The sequence below is a fragment of the Oryzias melastigma genome, unplaced genomic scaffold, assembly GCF_002922805.2.
Source record: "Oryzias melastigma strain HK-1 unplaced genomic scaffold, ASM292280v2 sc00251, whole genome shotgun sequence".
NCBI lineage: Eukaryota > Metazoa > Chordata > Actinopteri > Beloniformes > Adrianichthyidae > Oryzias > Oryzias melastigma.
In genome coordinates this window covers 337,002-361,091 of record NW_023416891.1, presented here as the reverse complement: position 1 = coordinate 361,091, position 24,090 = coordinate 337,002, and the positions used below count along the sequence as shown (strand labels likewise).

The 24,090-nt window shown below is 40.2% G+C and overlaps 1 protein-coding gene across 5 annotated transcripts in view; it reads left to right on the top strand.

Moving 5' to 3' along the window:
• Positions 1–15,504, top strand: part of nacc1b (nucleus accumbens associated 1, BEN and BTB (POZ) domain containing b) — a 20,591-nt gene extending 5,087 nt beyond the window's left edge. For all 5 annotated transcript variants that reach the window (XM_024264837.2, XM_024264832.2, XM_024264835.2 and 2 more), the window contains exons 2-8: positions 5,770–5,920; positions 5,991–6,233; positions 7,681–7,899; positions 9,815–10,289; positions 11,903–12,200; positions 13,663–13,760; positions 13,838–15,504. In XM_024264837.2, the coding sequence (XP_024120605.1) occupies positions 5,795–5,920; positions 5,991–6,233; positions 7,681–7,899; positions 9,815–10,289; positions 11,903–12,200; positions 13,663–13,760; positions 13,838–14,169 (1,791 nt within the window). In that variant the 5' untranslated portion in view covers positions 5,770–5,794 and the 3' untranslated portion in view covers positions 14,170–15,504. The remainder of the gene's footprint in view (positions 1–5,769; positions 5,921–5,990; positions 6,234–7,680; positions 7,900–9,814; positions 10,290–11,902; positions 12,201–13,662; positions 13,761–13,837) is intronic.
• Positions 15,505–24,090: the final 8,586 nt, after the last annotated feature.

Below are 24,090 nucleotides of genomic sequence, written 5' to 3'. Positions count from 1 at the left end.
AAAAAACAAGTAAGAGAAAATAGATTTTAAAATGATTGAAGTGTAGTTGATACAAATAAAAAATATATATTTTAAACAATTCAGCCTAATTGTCAATTATTATAAAAAAGTGCTGGTTGGGGGTGCACAATATGACGGAAACTTGCGATGTACAATATTAGTGATCAATATTGCATCAACTTGTGATACATGAACGAATAAAAACACTAATATATCAATGCATAGCAGCAGTTTTATTTAAATAAATACAATACATTATACTAGGGTACATGTATGAACTTGTATGTTGGGGAAACACATAAAGAACAATGATCTACCTTTGTGGTATAGTTCTAGTCAAAAATAATATGGAAAACAGTTAAGAACAATGTAGGCAGTGTGTGCTTTGGCATTTCTAAAAAACATAATGGTTTCTCTGTCTATGCATGCGTGTAAATGTTTAAGGTAACGTTTTATTGCGGTTTAAACCATCTTTTGCAATGCGTGTATGACACAAGCTGATACAACAATGTTGATACATTTTTTTTATTTATTCTGCAGGCCTAATGGTAATGCAATTCCCCTAGTTAAAGCAAAAGTTCAGTTTTCTTAGGGCGAATTACATGCTTTTTATTGAAAAACCAACAAATTACAATCATTTAAACACTTGTGCACTATTTTAGGTATTTGCAATGAAAATATATTGTATTTTTAGCATGTCACAAATGCTTACTAATAAATTAAAACTAATTTATCAACATAAAAAGCTGTAAATATGTTTTCTACCATAGTTTAGGACTTTGTGGCTGAACAGGTCAATGTTTAGTAAAGTTTTTCAGCTCTGGGTGAGGGCAGATAACTATATGACAGGGCATTAAGAAAAAGGAAAAAAATAAATATTAGAATAAAGTGGTAAACATATGAGGGAAAAATCAAGATTTTATGAGAATAAAATCGCAAAGTTATGAGGAAAAAGTGTAAAAATGTACAAGGATAATGTAAAAATTGAGAGAAATTTCAAAATTTTACAAGAATTAAATTGTGAGAAAAACTCAGAAGTTGATTAAAATAGATTAATTAAACCATGAGAAAAAAATTCAAAACTTTACAAAAATAAAGTAATAAAATGAGAGAAATGCAAAAATTTTACAAGAATTCAGTCAAAAAATAGAAAGGTAAAGTCAATCTTAATAAAAAATTTAAAATAAAAGTATTTTTTGGTAAAATTAAGCTTTTAGCTTGTAAAATGTTTTAACAAAGATTGAATATTATCTGTAGAGTTTTTGCTACAGGACATTTCGCTGTTTAAAATCTGCTATTTTTTTTGTAAATGTAACTTTATGTTCATAAAATTACAAATTTGTTCTTGAAATTTTCTTTGTAAAATTTTAAATAGTAAATGTACGAAATTATTTACGTAAAATCTAGCCTTCTTTACCGATTTTTTCTCTCACAATTTTCAACTTTGTTCTCGTATATTTATTTTCTTTCATGGTGGTCCTAATAGTCTGTAGTAGATAACAGATGTGCGTGGTGGCATTGTGATCGTGGAGTGGCGACTTTCTTTGTCCAAACATGACGGAGTGAATCACAGTCAGTTTCTCCCTTCCACGTCCACAGTGCTTCTGTAATCTGCTCTTTCCTGCCCCTCGCTTGTTTGTCCTGCTGTATCTGCTGCCGTTCCGTATCGATTGCTGACCGAAAGATAAATCAAAGTACTCTAAAGAGACTCGGAAACCAGCAGTTTTTTGTTGAAACAGCCTCAGGCTGACCTAAGCTGTTAAAATCACATCTCAAGAGTTTCCTTGACAACATTAAAATTCAATCAAAACTGGAGGGGTTCCTGAGCAGCTGCAACAAAAACTGGATTTGAACAGTTGGAGCTGGAACTGCATCATTGAGGGCATGATTGGAGAGCTCTTGATGTGAATTAGTGGCTGGAAGAAAATCTTTTGATGTGTGACGTAGATTTTAAATTTTCATCTAATATGTCAAACAAAATATACCAATTTCAAAACAAGAACATACTTTTGTTGGCCAAAGCTTTGAAAACAACAAAGAACCTCATAAGGCCATTTATTACCATTGCTGTTATTAATGCAAGACAGCTAGATTGAGTCAAAATAATATCCTAGCTGGTTCAGATTTTGGCCTCTATGAGTGGCTTTAGTGTTTTATAACTTTGTGGAGGTAACTTTCACAGATGTCTGTTTAGTTATCAGTGATTTCATGGTGGCTGAAAAGACTATTTAATGTTTCAGAAACTTGCAAATCTGCAAAATGACAAAAAATAATCAAACTAAACTAAATAATAAAAAAAAAGACAAAACATTTAAGATTAGTATAGAAATATAAAAAAAACGTCAGCATTTTTGCAAGCAAACAATTAATTTCTCAACACCCTGATAAAGAAAATAACTTCAATCACTGTATTTCTCACTGTCGATCTGTTTGCTTTCTTGTAGCTGTTTAAGAGAATATACAGTTTTGTAGAGCCAGAGGAAGTTTAATAATGATCCTATTATTTAAGGCAGCATTTTTTTTTTGTTGGTATCGTAGAGGGGATATTGTAAAGACACTTCATTACCAAAGGCATCTTGGGCTGTATGGTGATAGCGGAGTAGTGGTTAGGTGTCACAAACATGCAGACTGGATGTTAGTGCAGCAGGTTTATTTGGCACAGAGAGGGCAACAGGTGTGAAGCACAGCTAAAAGTCCACAAAGCTAAATCAGGGTCAGACAGGCAGGGCTCAAGCACGAGCATGAAGGCATCAGAGAACAACCAGAGCGGGCAGGGTCCAGGCGAGGGTCAGGGCAGGCAACAGATGAATCAGGGTCAGGTGAAACAGAAGATTAGGTCAGGATTAGAACGCTCAGTGATGCAGGCAGAGCGGCACAAACAAGACTTCGCACTCAGACTAAAAACCAGGTGGGGATGGGGAAAGGTCCTTGAGATGAAGCCAAACGCTGAGCTGCAGCGAGACTGAATGAGAACAGGAAGTTGGGGTTGTTTTTCACTTTCGGTTGAATTGAGTATGATCTTTACTTTTATGTCTTTTATATTATTTTTAACATCTGTTCACGGGCAACAGAGGGAAAATAGCCGCTGGGTTAATTTAATTTCCACTGCCCCAGAGAAATAAAAGAAATTGAAATTAACTTTTAAAGGCAACAATAACACACATAACAACACATGATTTGAAATCTTGTTTTTTTTTTTACTCTATATACACTACTTTCACTCTTTCCAGAAAGAGTTACAAAATACACAGATTTCCTTAATTGAGCGGCAATTATTTCTAATCAGCCTCACGTCAAACCATAAGAACTGTCAGGACACAGTTTCCCACAATGCATTGTCTTGTAGTCATCAAGGTGACTTGCAGCCAGCGCAGTACCTATTTTCTGGCTATGCTTGCCTAGGTAGGCGCCTTGCACCCGCCCCTTTCTCGCAATACTTCCATGAAGGTGCATATGTGACGTCGGAGCAAAAAACTAACCATCATGCACTGCGGTGCAGGGGATCTGAGGAACGCTACGTTTGCTTGGTCATATCAAACACGCTTAACCAATTTCCCTTAGGATTAATAAAGTACATATCTATCTTAGTGTCTTTGAGTTTGGACGGCACTAACCCTCAACAACGTCATCAATAGTCACCGGTCATCTAAGTTAGCGCATAGCTGCCAGGGCTCCGAAAATAAATAATAACATTGGTTTTATGGCTTTAAAAAAGCTTGCAAAAACAAGTGGCCTTTCAATTGAAGGATAGGGAGAACCCAGAGGGCTAGGGAAAAAATCCAGATTTGTCCCTAGATGTGCCGGTGGCCATGTGGGCATGTGATTGTGTAACCCTGTTCAGGGTGTACCCCATCTTCGTCAAACAGTAGCTGGGTTGGTTCCACCAGCTCCTAATTGGTAAAAGTGGTTGCCATAGAAACGACAACTTAGAGGTCTTGGATCAATCACTGCTTACTGACACTGTCTGGCTCCAACTTGTTTGTATTGTGGAAAAATGTCATTTGAAGAAGTCATTTTCTATGGATGATGTCACTCAGTCCAGGTCTCATCAGTGGAAGGAAGTTAGGCCTTTTGCCATCAGGCAGCAATATTTAATTGTAAAAGGTGCAAAAATCTTGATTCATTTAAATCTTTGCTCTCTTGGTATCTTGGGTTTGGGTTGATCTTAAAGCCTACTGTTTCAGTCACCAGCTTTCATCAGAGGCTTCTTCTTCCCAGTGGCAGAGCAAAGCTAATTACTTTACTCATTTTCTGTTAGTGGGGTAGTAGCCAGGCCAAGATGGAAAGTATTATCTTTTCTTAGTGCAGCTACGCTCCAAATACTCCTCAGCGTGAGCTCAGTTTGGCTAGCATCCATTGCTTTGAGGCCAGGATCTTGCTTATATTTGTTGAGTAAAGTTGTGAGTCACTCACATTTGTTTACTTCTGTTGCGTCGCACTTGGCATGAGAACAGTGGCATGTGTTGTGGTGTATGGACAGGAAAAAAAATGGGTCAATATGGATCGGATGTCTTTAGCTTGGATAGCAAATCACCTTAGAAGCAAATAGTTTTTTTGTTTGTTTGTTTTTTTAGCTTCCTTGTTGAAAAAATCCAAGTGAAACACGAGTTCAGAAAGCATCAGATGGAAAAACAAAGAGGCTTCAATTGTTTATTAATTTGGAATCAGACTCAAAGAAAAACCCCTATAGGACTCTAGGGCTGCCACGATTAGTTGACTTATCGGCGACTCGATTAGCGACTGTGTAGTCATTACTTCATAGTATTTGGAGTCAGAGTGTAGTAAAGTTGAACAAAGTTGTGAGCGTTCAGCACCAAAAATTTTTCATTATTTGAGTCAGTGAGAGCAAAACTTTATCTTTCGTGAAAAATAGTTCCGTTAATTTCGGATGCCGACCTCATTAGAGAGATAAAGAGTATACTTTCTATCAAACTCATTTTGACAGGTGACCTTTGACCCTATATATCCTTTATATATAAAACTGATAGTAAAATGTTACGTCATCTTGAGGGACGGGGAACCTGTCAAAACGAGTTTGATAGATGGTGTAGGGTCAAAGGTCACCTGTCAAAACGAGTTTGATAGATGGTGTAGGGTCAAAGGTCACCTGTCAAAACGAGTTTGATGGATGTTGTAGGGTCAAAGGTCACCTGTTAAAATGAGCTTGATGGATAGCATATTCCTTATCTCTCTCTCATTGATTTAATCTTGTTTTAATGCCAGAAACTAATGAAGGACAGAGGTTGCAAGATTCATTAAAAGTTTAATAAACTATCATCTTTATTGCCTTTCTTATAAGTTTAAAGCTAATGATGGTTAAGATGTTTGCTTTACATCCACTTTGACCCGATTAGTCGACTAATCGGTAAAAATAATCGTAATTTGTCGAATAACAAAATAATTGGTTGTGGCAGTGCTATGGGTTTCTATAACTGTTGCTTCTTTATTTAAAATGTTCTCATCAAAAACAAATGTCATCATTATTTATCCTTGAAGTCCTAATGGATCCAACTCTTCCCTCTTCCTGGTACAAACGAGTTTGTACCAGGAAGAATCTTTTGGAGAACCTTTTGTTCTCCGTGTATCATGAACGGATTTCTCTTCTGCTTGTACTACTTTGATCTCATCTCCTCCATATTGGATTTATTTCCCCTCAATAACTTTCCCTACTTAAACTTTCCTTCCATGTTTGCTCCCCAACAAATCTCTCCACCCTTGCATCTTATGTCCATCTCCATTTTTAATAGTGAGTCCGCCTCTGTCCTGCAGATCCTGTGGTGCTGCACAGATCGTTATGGCTCAGACGCTGCAGATGGCAATCCCTAACTTTGGCAACAACGTCCTGGAGTGCCTGAATGAGCAGCGGCTGCAGGGCCTCTACTGTGACGTCTCTGTGGTTGTCAAAGGACATGCCTTTAAGGTCAGAGTTGTTGCCTTATGTGAAATAAGTGGTCAAATATTGTACTCTACATATACGTTTCTCACATCAGGCCCATCGAGCAGTACTAGCAGCCAGCAGCTCCTACTTCCGGGACCTGTTCAACGCCGGCGGTAAGAGCTCGGTGGTGGAGCTGCCTCCAGCCGTGCAGCCGCAGAGCTTCCAGCAGATCCTGGCCTTCTGCTACACGGGCCGGCTCAGCATGAACGTGGGAGACCAGTTTCTGCTCATGTACACCGCCGGCTTCCTCCAAATCCAGCAGATAATGGAGAAAGGGACTGAGTTTTTCCTCAAGGTAACAAAGCATTTCAGAGTCTGCGACAAAACACACGCGCCTCTGGTGAAAGAAAGCCTTTCTCTGTTCTGTTCCTGTGCTAAACACATCATGGGACTTCATTAAAGTTAATGTATGTGGGTGTTCTGATTGGACTTTGTGACGTTAGTAATTGAGACGGCTTAATGCAACGACAGGTTTCTTTCCTAGTTGCAAATGATGTGATTAGATTTAGAGGACCATGCGGCATAAATCAGTTTGCTAATGAGGACAGCAAACTTTATCTCGTATGGACATCACCTGATGTCACCATTAACACTGTTTTCAAAGTGAAAAAAATACAAAATAGACATTTTTTGAAAGTAATAATAATAATAACATATTTTGATATGTTTTGTGAGACATGTATTGTGTGTATGAGTCTTGTCATCTAACACTTCTTGTGAGAAATGTTTGAGGTGCTTTTGTAACCTTTAGGAGTTCAGGGTATAATATCTGTTTTTGTCTATTTACCATACGTTTTTCCACCCTTGAAAACTTTATCTTTGCCTTGTTTGTTATTCTATTATTAGCATAGTCTATATGTGACTTTACAGTTTGTTTCTGTCAGTTTGCTATAGTGTAGTTGTACCACACTGGCCCTAAAATCACACATAAATATATTTTTCACAGCAATTTATAAACTTGTTTTACTTGTAAAATATATGTTTACAGTACAGTATAATATTCAAGCGTTATAACTAAAGGTTTTGGAAACAACAAGCTCATGTTGCATTTGACATTGAAACACTGCCATTAAAATACACCAACTAAAACTGATTTTAAAATACGATAAAGACACAAATCAAAAACACTCTTTTCTCAGCTGACCACACTTGACCACATCCCAAATAAACAACAAACACAACTTTTAACTTAAGAATGCAGGAATGTTTCAGCTAGATGTGATATGTATTGATTGACATTTTTACCCAGTAGGATAAATACTGATTCCTTGCATTTTGTGTGTAAGCTCTGTCAGTATAATTACTTTCTTTTAAAAATATGCATCTCTATGTACAGGTAACCATAAAGTAATAAGATAAATGGTTCATCAAAAACACAACAAGTGAAGCCTCCACTTGAAAACGCTGTACGAACGAACATTCAGAGCAGCTTTTAACAGCCAGAAATGACATTTAAAACTACTAATGGGATTTGGACGCGCTGGAGACTCCTAAAAGTTAAGGGTTAAACCTTAAAATCAGTCATTTTTTTGGAGTGCACACCATTTAATGCTGGAATTCTAAACTGAAAGATTTACTCTTTTGCTTGTTTTTTGAGAAATATTGAGGCAAGCTTTTTTAGCAGGTAGGAAAATTCAGCTGCAGGGCTGCTTGTGGTGAAACATTTCAACATCTTAGCGGCGCATTAACCTGCAATGACGTACATTTTCAGAATTGTCTCCCCGTGTCGCCCCCACGTCCAGGTCTCCTCTCCAAGCTGTGACTCCCAGGGTCTCCACACGGAGGAGGCCCCGTCCTCCGAGCCTCAGAGTCCTGTCAATCAAACAGCTGGGGGGGGTGGAAGCAGTACAGCGGCTGCGACGGTGGGGAGGCCCGCCTCCTGCCTGACGCCCCTACCCCTGGTGTCTAAAGTGAAGACCGAACAGGGAGCCCCCACGCCTCAGCCCGCGCCACAGCAGCAGGTACGGCAGAGTGGAGCTTCTTTTCCTGCATGGATTCACTGAAATCCTATGAAAAGAATCAATTCCTAAATATATTTTACTTCTAGCACACAAAACAAAAGATTTTCTTACATTTCTAAATTGTTTTAAAGATTTAGTAAAATGAGTTTATTCTCAATTATGAAAAAGTCCGAGACTTGAATACACTTTTCTTTTTATTTATTTGTTGTATTAAAGTTAAAGCCCCACTCTGATGAAAATAGAGTTTTGCTGTATTTAACATGTTCTTATGGCATTTTTCTCATGATGGAGGACACATATAATGAAAATTGAGTTAAAAATTGCATTTGTAAGTATTTATTTATTCAAATCCTTGTGAATCGGGCGCAGACGAAAGAATGTCGTTTGAAAAAAAGATTATTTGTGACATAAAAATACATGCTCGGCTGGTTAAAAGCCTCTTGCTCCGCTCCGTTCTGATGCGTCTACTTGTAGACAAAGAGATCCGTCTTTATTTTCCTTGTCTGAGCCGGAATCTGGCTCAAACTGTTTGGCTGGATAGCTCAGATATGTTAGGTTGAGGGTGTGAGGAGCTGTAAGCAGATGGGTGACAGGAAGTGGGGTGTGGTTTCTCCACAACTTAAAGGCGAACATCTAATGAACTCCTGCCGCTCTACAGAAATTATGTCTTAGAAAACGACACAGGTTTTTTGATTTGGGCTAAAAATAATTCTAATTAAAAGATCACTGGAAACGCTTTTACAAAATAGATCAAAAGATTATTGGAGTGGGGATGTATTTTACTATCACAAACAATAGTTTTTTATGTCATTGTTCATGTTTTTTGGTTAGTTAAAACTTCCAAAGATAGTTTAATGTTACACGTCTACTCCCGTAAAATGAAACTGTTGTTGATAAAGTTAAGTCATGTGTTAAGTCATGTCTGACTCATCCGTGTTGATGTAGAATGTTTGTTAGCTTAACTGTTGCAGATGAGATAGATTAGATAGATCATAGACAAATCCTCCCATCCTTCGTGACTTGATATTTTAATATTTGAGCAAGGACCTGTGCCATCCCAAAAAAGAGGCCCAATGTAAATTTTGCTCCAGGAGTGCATGCTCCTTTAGCGATGTCTACGAGAGAGCTGCACAGCCGGTTCTTGGTTCCATCCGTGTTTGTCATGTAGAGAACAGAGACATTGTTTATTTAAAAATTAAGCAAAACAAACTTTCTGGAGTTCTGCTTAAGGCTTAAATGATGACATTTGTCATCAGGGACTAGAACTGAAAGAACAGCTTACAGTTCGTGTATGCTGGGATCAGTGATGTCATCAACTCATTTACTTAATCACGGTTACATATGAACTTTGTGCTAAAAAGTCTTTTAAAACCAAAGGGTTTGTGTTGCAAAGCCTCTGATATTTTTCAGGAAGTTGAACCAAACTTTATTGAGAATTGGGAGAAGCACAGCTGGTTTCTGTTGGATCCATTGACTGAATAATAAAACTGAAACGAGTGAGTGTGATGTCACTCATAGACAATCTCTTAATGCCATTTTCAACAAATGAAAGTCAATTCAGTTGCTAATTTATAGCTATTTGTCAGAATCTGCCAAGCAATTGAAGCCACTTACTTTTATTGAGGCTTCTGATTGGTCAATTTATAACAAGAAAAAAAATCATATAAAAAATTGGATTAACAAGAACATGTTAAAAGATGTATCAGATCAAGAACAGTTATTGTAACAAATAGAATGACTAAGTAACAGCGGTTTATTTCTCAGTAGAAGTTTTTGGCTTCTTGGGGTCAGTGAATACTTCCTGTTTGGAACGCGAGGGGGAGGAGCCACATATACAGTCAATGTTTGTTTTCCGTTTTTGAAGCCTCCGTTATTCATCCGCTTTCACCCTTTTTTTTCTCTTTTTTCCCCTCAGCAAGAGGGCTCTCCCTATTCTGTGGTCTGCACCCCCGTAGCCAAGCGGCTATGGGAGGGGGGGAGCCGAGATGGAGGAGGGGGGTCTGGTGGAGGAGGGGGAGGTGGAATGAGGAAGGCTGCGCGGTACTCCTCCTCCTCCTCTTCTTCCTCATCTTCCAACACAGTAACACAGGACGGTTTGGGGCGTGGAGCAACAGCTAACGCCGCCATGGCGTGCAGCGGCGGCAGTGGGGGTAGCATCTCTTTAGGGGGAGGACCTGGACTGAACAACCACAACAGCAGCAACCACATCAGCAGCGGGACGCCTGAGGGCACCAGCCCGGGCACACTGAGCATGTACACCAGCGACTCACCCATCAGTTACCACGACGATGAGGAGGAAGACGACATCGCGGACGAGAGCGCTGAGGAGCAATACAGGCAGATCTGCAACATGTACACCATGTACAGCATGCTGAACGCCGGGGCGGCAGGTACGTCGGGGCGGAGCCCGCTGAGGGGAAGATGTTTAGTCAACTTCTGCGATGCTGACACCACTCATGCTCAAAATAAACACAGAGAGGTCACTTTTCTGACCTCTGCATAGTTTTGGTTTGTTAAAAGTAAATTTTAGTTACATCATACAGTAAAAGAAACTGCCGGAGTATTAGGGCCCTTTTACAAGCAGATCAATTACAACGTTAAAATCGTAAATTTATCAGAAAAAATGTCGTAATTGTTAAATTATGAGAATAAAATTGAATGTTTATGACTTAAAAAGTCATTGGCTAAATTTAGTACTTTTTTTCCTCGTAAATTCACGTTTTAAAGTTGTAAATTTATCACTTTAAAAGTCGTAAATCTATGACTTTAAATTTACTAGAAAAAAGTAATAAATTAACAAGAAAAACACCAGCGTCCTCTCACCCTGCTGACTCCGTCTTTAATCTCGTAAATTTACAACTTTTTCTCGTAACTTTATTACTCTAAGTCTTGTAAATATACATGAAAAAAGTTGTAAATCTACAGAAAAAAGTTGTAAAATTACCACTTTTTTCTTGTAATTTTACGACTTTAAATTTTGTAATCATACGAGAAAAAAAATTAACAAAGAAAACACCAGAATCCCCTCACCCTGCTCACTTCGACTTCAATCCTGTAAATTTGCGACTTTAAATCGAATAATTTTACGACTTGAAATCTCATAAATTTATGAGAAAAAAAAAAACTGAATTCACATTTTAAAGTCGTAAATTTATTACTTTAAAAGTCGTAAATCTACAACTTAAAATTTACTAGAAAAAAGTCTTAAATTAGCAAGAAAAAACCCCTCTCACCTTGCTCATATCATCTTTAATCTCGTAAGTGTACAACTTTTTTTTTCGTGATTTTATGACTTCAAATCTTGTAGATATACGGGAAACAAATTGTAATTTTACAAGAAAAGTCAATAATTTACAAGAAAAAAGTAATACATTTACGAGAAAAACACCAATGTCCATTATCCTGCTCACTTTGACTTTGAGTAGGTCAATTTATGACTTTAAATCATGTAATTCTACGACCAAAAATGTCGAAGACTTTAAATCTCGTAAATTTACATGAAAAACGTAAATTTTCGAGAAAAGTCGTAAATTAACGAGAAATATAAAGATCCTTGTTTTGTCAGCAATGTATGTTTAGGTTGATCAAGCGTTAGCATTAGCCGTCCTAATCCCAGTATATGTTAGCATCAAGCTAGTGGATTTTAGCATTATGGGTTAGATTGAACTCTACTTTTATGCATTGATTACTGATCTATTAAGCTTAGATTGATTCCGAGTGATTAATGGTTTCTTTTCAACCCAGTCCTACTTTACGACACACGTATGCATGAGAATGGTACGTTCCACGTTTATGACGTCTCTTGAGGCACACCTGCACTCCTCTTGAGATGCAGCTGCTCCTCTATGACTGCCCACGGGCCCACACAACCCAAAATGCTGCAGCACCCGTACTGGTGCCTCCAACTAAGGCTCTAGTTACACATACACCAGCACCAACCTTTTACTTTAATCACATTGTTTCCTTCTTAATGTAACGAACTCGTTGTCTTTCTTGGCTCCAGTGGTGGGGGAGCGGGTGGAGGCTCTCCCAGATTTGGCCCCTGACTCAGGGAGCGGGCGGGGGGGCAGAGGGGGCCGGTCCCGGCAGGACTTGGCCTCGCTGCCCGCAGAGCTCATCAACCAGATAGGGAACCGCTGCCACCCGAAGCTGTACGAGGAAGGTGACCCTGCAGAGAAACTGGAGCTGGTGAGCGGCACGTCGGTCTTCATCTCCCGCGCCCAGCTCATGAACTGCCACGTCAGCGCTGGCACCCGCCACAAAGTGCTACTCAGACGGCTGCTGGCGGCTTTCTTTGACAGGTCGGTGTCCGAAATCACTGCCGCGCGCCACTCGGTCACGGCTTTTACCGCTTTGTAGTTTGTTAGCAGAAAAATAAGCAAAGTATGTCAGAGGCGTGAAAAGGCCCAGATGCAGCGGACACATTGACAGGAAGTGAATGAGTCTTTGAGGGACATCAGAGCGAGCGGAGGAAGGCTGCGGTCAGCAGTTCTTTTTCTTACGATGATGGCTGCTTCTGGAAAACACTTTTATGTGTTTAGCATTCCAAACACGTCTGTTAATCTGAGCTTTGAACTGAAGAATGAAATGCATCAATAACGCTCCATAGTTGTTCAGTTTAGAATGATTTCCTAGTCAAAAATTTAAATAGAAATTAGATCACACAATAAATATAGTTGAGTTTAGTAAAATATTATTTGGGAACGATGTATTTATTCCTCTGAAATGCAAATTAATGTTAGATTTTAAATGTATAAATTAAAACAAAACAGCACTACTGTCACAGGAAGTAAATACATTTTCAAAGTAAAGTGTCTATGAAGCTTCCTGTTTTCAAAGTAAAACTAAAGAGAGCTTTTTTCCATTCAAAACTGGGACTGATTTTATGATTCTATGTTACTGCTGAACTTAATCAGAAGATTGAGAAAAAAAGCTTAAATTGACGAACACCATTTCCTTCTGTCTAAATCTTTGTGTTTTCATCAGTTTTGTTGATATTAATCTCCTGTTCTAAATGAAGGTATAATTTTTTTATTTTTCAATAACAAACATCAGCAGCAAACATTACATTAAAATGTAAGAATTGTGGTTTGATTGGTGAATTGAATCGGATCATTGAAGGTCTTTAGCTGGAGAAAGAGATTCCTGTTCTGTTCTGTTGGAGCTTTTCAGTGGGAGCAGCATCTCTAAGGTCCTGTCGGTTGTTTAAAAATCCACTAATGAAAATAGGGTTTGCTTGTTGCATTTTTTTATGATAGAGGACATATGTAAAAGAAATTAAATATAACACAAAATTTCTGAGTGTTTTGTTATTGAAAACATTAGGAGCAGATGAAAAAAAATCAATTTGAAAAATATTGTGTTAGTTTTGCAGAAAATGCGCTTGACAGGCTCCATGGGGAAGGGGGGGCGGGGTTGCTCTGCGTCAACGGTCCCGCCTACATCTCAGAGCTAAATTTCAAATGAGCTAGTGCCGCTCTGCAGAAGCTGTGTCCTAGAAAAGTTATTTGATTTTGGCTAAAAACGGCATAATCCTGATTAAAAGACCACTGAGAAAGCTTTGACAGTAGATGACGGGAGCGCTCCTGTATGTCAGGATCATTTCAGCAGACGGTGATCATGTGAGAGGCTGTATGGACTGAGGTGGGACATGTTCTCAAAGTCAGTTCAGCAGAGGCAGAGTAGTTAGCGGGGTAACTGAAGTCAACTTAGAAAAAGGTCAAATCCTTTCAGACGCTGACGTGTCCTCCGTTTTTCCCCCAGGAGCACGCTGGCGAACAGCTGTGGGACTGGGATCCGCTCATCAACAAATGACCCCAGCCGCAAACCTCTGGACAACCGAGTGCTGCATGCTGTCAAATGTGAGTACCACACTGGATTCTGACGCCACTGTCTGACTACTCGTATGACTTTTTATTTTATTTTTTTATTTTTTCAGTCTACTGCCAGAACTTTGCTCCCAGTTTCAAGGAGAGCGAGATGAACGCCATCGCCGCTGACATGTGCACCAACGCGCGCCGCGTCGTCCGGAAGAGCTGGATCCCCAAGCTCAAGCTGCTGATGGCCGACAGCGACGCCTACTCCGCCTTCCTGGCCGACAGCGGGAAGATGGAGGCTGACGTTCTGGGGGCGGAGCAAGGCTTCGATGCCGCCTCACTGGAAGCAGTCGCGGCGGCGGCGGCTGCCAGCAGCAGCAGCGAGGTGGGAAGCGGAGCCGTGCCAGCAGACAGCATGCAGGGAGCAGGAGCGGACGGCAGCACTTTGTTTTGAGTGAGTGATCAGACCAACGGACGGAAAAAAAACAAACAAACAAAAAAAGATGGAAGTAAGGATGGTGATGAGTCAGGAGCTTTGGCCGCCATGACAGTTTGGGGACCCGTTTCTTCTTTTTCACCTCCCAAGATCACTTTGTCGTGCTTTCCTGCCCCGGTATGCTTAGATGTTGGTCTCCCCAGTGAGACTGTCGCAGGCTGATCTTCAGGTGGAGATCGACAGAAGGAAACAGAGAAGAGTAGAGGAGCAAAGAAGTCCCCCCCCCGTCCCCCCACCTCTTCTCTTCTCTCCAAACTTCTCGTTTCAGCCTCTCTGTGGGCCGTTTTCTTATCATGATCAATCATAGACATTCCCTGGGGAGGGTGGGGGGTGGTAATCCCCCTTTCCTCCCCCAAACTCCGGTAACACTGTTGTTTTTGATATTTGAATGTATGCGGGGGCGGAGCATCCGAACGCCTGCGTGAGATTGTGCTGAGCCCTTTAAGTTTGTTGGTTGTTTTGGCGCTCCAGGGGAGAGTGCGGGCGGGCTCCACGAGGACCTGGAGGAACCCCCCCCCAGGCCTCAGAGGTGCTGCTGATTCAGCAGGTTTTATTGGCTTTATGACCAGAACCTTCCCTTAGTTTAAAAATGTGTTTACTTTTTTTTTTTTTCGTCTTTTGTGTGATATTTTTTTTTCCAAGGCTCCCGAGGGATAAAAGAGATTTGTAACTAAGAGTTTGCGTGACATAAATGCACTGTGTTATTTCTTGCCGGCTGAGTACAATCGAACTAAGTTTTTGTACGTATCAGAAAGAGAAGAGAGGCTTTTATTTAGAAAAAATCAAAAGAGAAAAAAAAAGAAGCTAAAATCCAATTTTTATCCCACTTTTTTTTAAAGAAAAGTAGAAAGTCCATCAGCGAGTTTCTCCTTGTGAGTACTTTTGTGTGTACGAGTTCCTGTTTTAAATGGATTTCCCTGAGAATATTTGCATTCACTGGTAACAGCACAGTTCTCCCCAGGCCCGGTCCGGTGTGGGCTAAACGGCTCGGTGGGTCTGTGCTCGTCGGGTTAGACGCACAAGGCACGAGCGGGAAGTCAGACGAAGTCCTTTTGGCGCCGTCAGCTGCTTCAGGCACTAAAAAGCAACGTGGGAATTAAAGAGTAATTATTCCCGAGGCTGCAGTCGCACACGCCAACAATCAGGGTTTGTGTTACTGTGCAGAACAATCAGGTCTGTTAGCTAAAAGAATAAAAGTCAGAAAAACAGTTGAAAGAACCCTGAAAGTAAATCCAGTCATATTTGAGATCTTGGCAGACTATTGGTTGAATTCTGAAAAAAAAAAAAAAAAAATCCAGATTTTTTTTTTTTCTTTTGTCGTCCTCAGTGAGTGAATAAAAAGCGACCATCAGAGCGCGGCTGCACGTCAGCTGAACCCCGCTGATGAAAGGCTTTGTGCTCCTGTTCAGTTTGAGGTGGGAGGCGTTCGCCTGAGTCATGATACGTTTAAAGTCAGCCGCCATTTTTCTCATCAAAACCCCCATTAGAGTCATCTTATCAGAGGGATCCTTTGATAAACATATTGGATAAAGTTATATTCTTTTGAAGTTATAATATCAACAAAAGATTCTAATTTTTTAAAGGGCAGCTTGTTAATTTTCTCTTTTATTTATGCCAACTTTCTATTTCCTGTTGGTCCTCTGTTACAAATATTAACACTTTGGTGGATTTGGTTTTCTTTAAAGGTGTAAATTAGTGACTGAGCTCTAAAGGGAACGGGTTGTTCTTGTTTTTTGCAGAGCATCACGCTGCTTATTGTAAGATTATATTATTTAGCTCCATTCCAAATGAAAACGTCTCTCCTTTAAATTTAGGACACAGCAGTTTCTTTAAAAAAAGAACCCTGCCCTCATATTTAGTTCAGCTGTGAACCTCTATCAAACACTGAATAAAAATGTCATCTTCAGTATTTTGAACCCAAATAAGAAGCTGGCAGTATTGTTATTATTATTATTATTCATGTTTCTGTTTCTTAATAGAGTAAATGTTGAGCACCTTATTGTCTGTGGAGTCAAATTGGGCTTCAAGAACTGATTCAGATGCTTTTATTGTGAAAGGTTTTTTTTTGCCCCCTCCCCTTTATAAAAAAGGCCAAAGAGCCATTACAAAACTCCTCAAAAATGCACTCCTGAATTCTCCTGCTGTGTGAAATAATCTGAGAGTTCCTAATAATTTAGGTTTTGTAGTTTGGACCTTGTGGTGCGTTCACTGACTGTTGGGAAATCGAAATTTATCGCTGGAGGTTCTGTCTTATTTCATGAGAATTCGGGTTTCCTGCTTCCGTGTTGTAGGAAATGTCGCGTGACGAAGAACTGTAGAGTAAACCGACACCTCATCATTTTTGTCGAGTCGGTCGTAGTGTTTGCAGTCACCTTAGGTGCCTGATGGGTTTCCTGAAGCACACACGTTTCTTTAAAGCATCTCTAGTAGAGAGAGGCGTTGAGGTCTTCTCCATGTGGACGGAAGCTGCTTGGTGGTTGAGTGTCGGGAAAAACTCCCGTTTGCTAGTGGGAACACCTGGAAATGGACACTCCCACAGTCCTGATGGGATTAGACAATGAGGAGGGAAAACAGGCAATAAGAAGGACAGTGGGGGGTATAGAAGAATAAAATCTGCAGTGTGATTGCACGCACTCGTGTTTGGGAGGTATTTGTTCAATCTGAGTTGAATGCACATTAATGTACGCCTGCATTTTTCTCCTCTCGTCTCCCTTCGTCTCCATTTATGGCATGGTAATGTCTGCCGCCTCCCCAGAAAGAAGGAAAGAAAGAAAGACGGCGCGTGTGTGCTTTGCGCAGACCTGTGCCAGGCTGGGCTGCGTCTGGATCTATGTGCTGCATACGTGTGTGTCTGGCTGCACACAGTCACTGCGCATGTGTGCGACTGTGTGGGTGGTTTGGGTGCTCAGCTCCACAAGGTCTGCATATATCTGTGAGTGTGTGTGAAGGAGTGGGTGGTATGTACACAGAGGTTTAGATGAGTGGCTATTTGATTTTTTTTTCTTTGTTTGTTTTGTTAGCTTGCCAAGAGAGCAGTATACTTTTCAGCTCACGCACACATCTGCATTTCCACAGTTACAAACTGTACTGAAGTCGTTCAGCCGTGTCTCATGCTTTCAACGGCCTCAGTTCTGAACACACAACACGCATTCTTAAAAGAAACGCTACGCACACACTGGGCATGTGATGTGCATTCTTGAACGCACTTTTAGCTTACGGTACAATTGGAAGAGGCTTGGAGCTAAATGTAGAAGCGGTACAAATATCCCAAATCTTGCTCCAGGGTTTTTTCTTGATAGCTGTATTCCGATATATGAAAGACTTACCGGTAGTCTGAACCAAATTCCTCCCCTACCCCTACATTTATCCCTCCAAACGGAGAGATATGATGAAATAGTGGCTATGTCCAAATTCCTTCAATACCCCCTAACTTCTAAAAAACTATATAGTGCAGGACTAGCTAGTACCCTGGATTTTAAAAGGAATTCGGACATCATGTTCACTGCTTTTGTTTTTTCAAACGACAAGTATGACATCACCGATTTCTAATCAATATGAACATTTTATTTATGACTCCACTGTGTTTTGATGATGAAAATGTGGATAGTTTATTAAAATATTATTTTTTTTTGCCAAAATTGTTCAAACGCAATGCATTGTGGTCTATATTCGCCAATGTAGCGAGGATCAATGCGTGCTGGTTTTTTGCAAAGACTTCTAGGAAATTTCTAGTGCGCTCAATTTTAGAATTGTGGATTCGGACAGCACTACAAAATGGCGACGCCCTATATAGTACGTAGTGAACGAAGAAGCTAAGTTAGGCTGTGTCCTCCCTTACTCACTATATAGGGTGTTTGCCCTTTTCTAGAGCTGTCTGAATCTACAATTCCAAAATCAAGCGCCCTAGAAATCTCCCAAGAAGTCTGCGAAAAACTAGCATGCACCGATGCTCACTAGATTAGCGAATATAGACCACAATGCACAAAGGTAGTGAGCGTGATGTCTGTGATGGCCTCAGATAGTCCTGCACTATATAGTTCTTTAGTAATTAGGGATTAGGATAGGAATTCGGACACAAAAGTCGGACGTTCCTACCTCTTGATGACATCATCAATAATCGCCGGTTATCTACGTTAGCGTGTAGCTGCCAGCAGGTCACCCTCCCTCCCGGCGGAGGGATACAACACGCTAAGTTTTTATGGCTAGCCTTTAAAAGTACAATTTTGGACATCACTAACCCTCCAAATTCCCCTACAGTTGGAGGGGTGGAAAAAAGTCGTAGGGCTAGAGGAAGAATTGGTGTCATATAATTCTATCGGGGCACAATTATTAATTTATCCTTCATGATCAATTTTCAAACAGTTGGTACTTCCGTGAAATAAGAAGGACGCTACCCATTTGTCCATGCCAAATCAGAGTCTCTGATTGGTCAAATCGGTGGCTATGTACGTAGAGCACGAAAATGGACTTAAAAACTTGCATGAACGCGAGAGTTTTGAACTTGGGTTTTTGAGCAGTCCCCGTTGCAGTTCCCCGCCTGCGCATGCTCCTGAAAGCTTGCGTGGGACTGCAACAGTTAGGACTTCAACTCCGTCACCTTTCTTTGTTTCTTTCTCTTTGTTTACATCTCTGTCTGCTTTCCTCCCCAAACACATACACACACGTCTGTCTGTCTTCAGCGCACACACACACACACACACACACACACAGGAAAGGGAGCTAAACACTGACGGTCCCTTGTTGCTTCATTACACGAACCGTCATTTTCCATGCAGTGCTGCTTCATTTCTGTCTCGACTCCATTTTCTTCACAGAATGCAAATGCCTGCCAAACTCTCTGCACTGTATGTCTTCATGCTCTGAGTGTGTGTGTGTGTGTGGTGTCTGCGACAACGGCTGCCAAATACATACCTGTGTGTGTGCTATTTGAATGCAAATATGAACGTCTGGGGGTGTGGGTACATCTGACCATCAGAGCGTGTGTGTGTGTGTGTGTGTGTGTACTCACTGCACCTTTAATAATCAGACTATTGATGAGGAAGCTCTGTCTGCCCCTGTTTTCTCCGACCAATCAGAAAGCCCACGTGACAGACGCAGCCAATCATGAGGTGAATGTTGAAACAAGTAAGCTGCGTTTTTTTAGAAAATAATTCTAATTATCTTTGACTTGTGCGGTGAGGAGGAGGATGAGGATGAGGAGGAGGAGGAGGAGGTGCTGTTGTTCCTGACGAGATGTTTGTTAAGGATCTGGCAGAACAGACGAGGCGTTGCAGCATTCTGCTGTCACACCAGCGACGCTTCACTCCAGACAAAGACACGAGGATGAGAGGCAGGAGAAGACACTAATGACAGAGAGGAGGAAGACGACAAAGAGGAGAAGGAGGAGGTTTTCAGCCTCTTGCCTCAAAAACAAAAAAGCTTGTTTGTCTATGAAGAATATCACCGTACAAAGCAATGAGGCTCAGGGTAAATAAATAAATGATCAATCCTCTGAAGACAAGTTTGATTGAGGATGAGCCTTTTTTTAAGTCCGATCGGGCTTTTGCATAGAGAATTATTAAGATAGCCTTTTCTTTTAAGGGTTTTAAGGTTTCCTGTCTGTTCAGACACTGAGATGCTTCCCAACTGCAAAAACAAAAGGAGCTTTGAAAATGTGTACACTCAATCTCCCACCATTCCATTTCAGTTGACAGGAAAGGAGAAACCATTGACTGTATATGAGAACTGGACCCAGTGAGTGTGACGTCACCCATAGATAGTGCTGCCACTATTTATTATTTCAATAGTCGATGAATCACCGATTATTTTTTCCAATTAGTCGACTAATCAGGTCATGCGCAAACTGGACGTAAAGCATCTTAACCATCATTAGCTTTAAATGTACTAAAATGAGATATTTAGCATATTCTGTGACAATGCTGGTGTGAATGCTGTAAGCTGAATTTGGCTGCTGAAAATGCTAGTTATGATTGCTGAAGATGCTGAAATTTATAGTTAAAAACGCTGAAATTGATAGCTAAAAATACTGAAATTGATAGTTAAAACTGCTGAAATTGATTGCTAAAAATACGGAAATTGATAGCTAAAAACGCTGAAATTGATAGCTAAATACGCTGAAATTGATAGCTAAATACGCTGAAATTGATAGCTAAAAACGCTGAAATTGATAGCTAAATACGCTAAAATTGATAGCTAAATACGCTGAAATTGATAGCTAAAAATGCTGAAATTTATAGTTAAAAATGCTGAAATTGATAGTTAAAAACGCTGAAATTGAAAGCTAAAAACGCTGAAATTGATAGCTAAATACGCTGAAATTGATAGCTAAATACGCTGAAATTGATAGCTAAAAATGCTGAAATTGATAGTTAAAAATGCTGAAATTGATAGTTAAAAAACGCTGAAATTGATAGTTAAAAACGCTGAAATTGATAGTTAAAAATGCTGAAATTGATAGCTAAAAGCACTGTAGTCGATTGTTGAAAATGCTGAAGCTGATGGTCAGCTAGTTAAATCCTAAATTAGCCTATAAAACTGAAAAATCCTAAATTTGCAAAAATAGCTAGCATGCAGCTGAAATATTAGTTTAACTCCAAAATAGCCTAAAAAATGCTGAAAAAATCCTAAATTAGCCAAAATAGTTAAAATATTAGCTAAACTCCAAATTAGCCTCAAAAACTAAAAAAAAATCCTAAATTTGCAAAAATAGCTAGCATGTAGCTGAAATATTAGCTTAATAAAGGCCAAAATAGTCCAAAAATCTCGCAGAATGTCATTAAAACTTTAACTTTACTACACTCTGACTTCCATATAATCTAAAGTAACGACTAATCAACTCTTAAATTAGTTGAAGACTATTTTAATACTGGACTAGTCGAGTAATCGTGGCAGCCCTACCCATAGATACTTTTGGCTTCAACGAAACGGTCAATTCAGAACCTGACGACATCAGGAAGCTGTGACCAATCAGGAGTGAGTTTGTAGGAAGGCCACACCCCTACCGCTTGAAAGCAGGCTCAGGAGAAAAGCTTTCAAAGTACTTTAATTGAGGCATCTGATTGGTCCGTTTAAAACTTGAACTATGGAGAAATTATCGTGTTAGCAAAAACAAAGAAAAAGGTGCAGACTTGACTGAGTAAGAGTTGTTTATTTCTCTGTAGAAGTATGTAGGATTTTATCTACTTAGAGTCGGCGTGTACTTCCTGTTTGGAAGGTGAGGGGGGAGGGGCCACTCAGCTCTGCTTTCATTAACAGTCAATGGCAGATGAACATGCGCCTTCTCCTGTCAGTGATGCTTGATTGGTGCTTTTTGCGATCTTCCAAATGTAAATATTTGCACGTTTCCTTCTGGGGCGCGAAACAGAAATGTGTTTAATGTTGAACTGTTAGCTGGTCAAACAAAGCAAAAAGCAAGTTTAAAAAGTGCAGACGAGTTCACCTCACACACCAAGCAGCTTACGAACAAGTGTCTTCAGCTCCCCTGGTTGCAATAATGTTGCATTAAGGTTTGAGATGGTTTCAGAGTCCAGAAATCGTGTTTTGTCAGTAGAATGTCCTAGAATGCTTGAAATGAAAATACTGTTGGAGGAGCATCAAGCGGTGCTCGTTTGATCACACGCACAGGTGTGTCCAGTAGGATTTTAGAGGCGGGGCTCGAACATAAAGCAGATAAATAACGGTGGGCTTTTTCCAAACAAGGCGGACGAACAGGTGAAGCCCTGACAGCCCCCCCCCCCGAACCCTGGGCCTGTTCAGACTGGTTTGCTGTTGTGCGTTAGTCAAACTTGTGTGTCTTCTTTCTAACTTTGTCGCTTCTGTTTACAAATTCATCATTTTTATTTGTTCATTTTCTAGAGTACTGTAGTTCTTGAACGTCATAAAGGAAATTTACTAATAATTAACATGTTTTAATTTTTTTAGAGCTGCCAGGCTGAGAGAGAATAGTGTTAGGAAAGGGGGTGCTGTGGTCAGGGGGAGGGAGGCAGAGGTTCGGTTCCTGGCTGCTGGCGGGACAAGAGGCCGGCTGAAACGTGGATGGAAGACGCTGGCACACGGAGCGTGGCTGAACTCACTTCATACGAGACTGTTTTGGTCTGAATGTCTGTTAGAAATGAACCTTTGTGGACGAGAAAAGTCGCTTCTCTTTTGCTAGAAATCCACCAACAGAGAAGTCGTGTCCAAATTCCTTCACTACTTGGAGCACTATTTAGTTGGGGTGTGGCGATACGATACGTATCCCGATACATCCCAAGACAGTGCCAGAAAACATTTCACATTTTTTAAAATTACAACTGAATTATCTGAATATTAGAGCCAGGAATCGATAAAAAATTGAATGAATTAATCGCAAATCTGGAAAAAATTTAACGTGATTAATTATTTTATGTTTTTGTCACAGTATTTGCCGACTACTCATCATCTACGAATAATCACAATATGAAATCACACACAAAACTGTACATTTATAGCATTTTTCACAAAAGTAAAACACATGCTCAGAACATTAAGCACCACAACTCTCATAAACAAGTTGCTTTTACCCAATAAATTCATAAGGTAACTTAAGAAAGAAAGACTGAACTACATCTTAATAATGATGGCAGTATTTTAAATTGATACAAGTATCGTCAAAAAAAGTTTTGTGATATTTCACTGAAACAATATTTTCTTACACCCCTATTATTTATCTGAATCTATAAAAACCAGTGCCCTAGAAATTACCCAGAAATCTCAGCGAAAACCCAGCTCTTTAGCGAATATAGACCACAATGCATTCTGTTTTAATGTATTTACATTTATGTTTTATAAACCATTTAAGGTTTCATCATTAAATTCATAAATAGTCTTTGTAAAGTGTTCATATTTTATTGTTTTTTACTTGAGGAAATTATCATATTACACTAGATGGTACTGTATTTTATATTTTAGGGAGTAGTGAGGGAATTTGGACATAAGTTTTAAAGACCTGCTCCCTGGAGCAGCTATTCCTTAAAAAGAAAAAAAATCTTCAAACGCCACCTAGCGGTGTAACACAGTCACTGCAGCATGGAGGTGGCAGTGAGGCACTACAAAGTCGCCCTATTCTGAAGAGAACAATCCGAATGCAGCTTCTAATCTGCACCCTCTAAAACATCCCATGAACCCTGCAGCCCAAAAGGGCCCGATGGAAGAAAAAACTGCTGACTCGGCTTCCTAAAAGAAAAGAGCGCCACAGCACTTTCTGTGTTGTGATCCTCCATCCATGACTCAGCCCGTCTCGAGTGTGCTTCCTGCTGATCCACAGAAGGAGCAGAGTCGGCCTGTGGGGGTGGGGGGTGGTGGGTTACAAAAAAAAAAAAAAATGCACCTTTTGGGCTGTGAAGCCAAAGCCCTCTGCACCTTTCTGAGCACGCTCACTACATCACTCCATGTTGGTGGTTTGGATGTCGGCACCAGAAGTGGAATTTAATTTTTTTTTTTACTTTCTTTTTAATTTTTTTGTACTGTTGCCTTTTTTTCTGTTGTCTCAACGATGAGGCTGAACCTCAATCTGTCTTCCCCTGTTGGAGAGGGGCGTAGGGGGCGGGGCTTCTAAAAAATCCACCGACAAAAACGGAAGTTATCACCTGAACCTGAGACAGTGTGGATTTCTCCTGTGTGTTGGAGGAGGCGGGGGGCAGAAAAAGTTTCTCTATACCCCTACTCCCCCCTCCTCCTAGCCTCCATGAACCGCTCAAACTTCAGGGGCTGAACTTTCGGCTGTTTTTATAAATCCCTACACACCAGAGACAACTCACACAAACACACAAACTAACCTCTGAGACGGCATGTCGCTGATGCAGTTACTGAAAAAAAAAATTACCAGTTTACCTCGGGAGCTCTCAGCCATAACAGACCTGA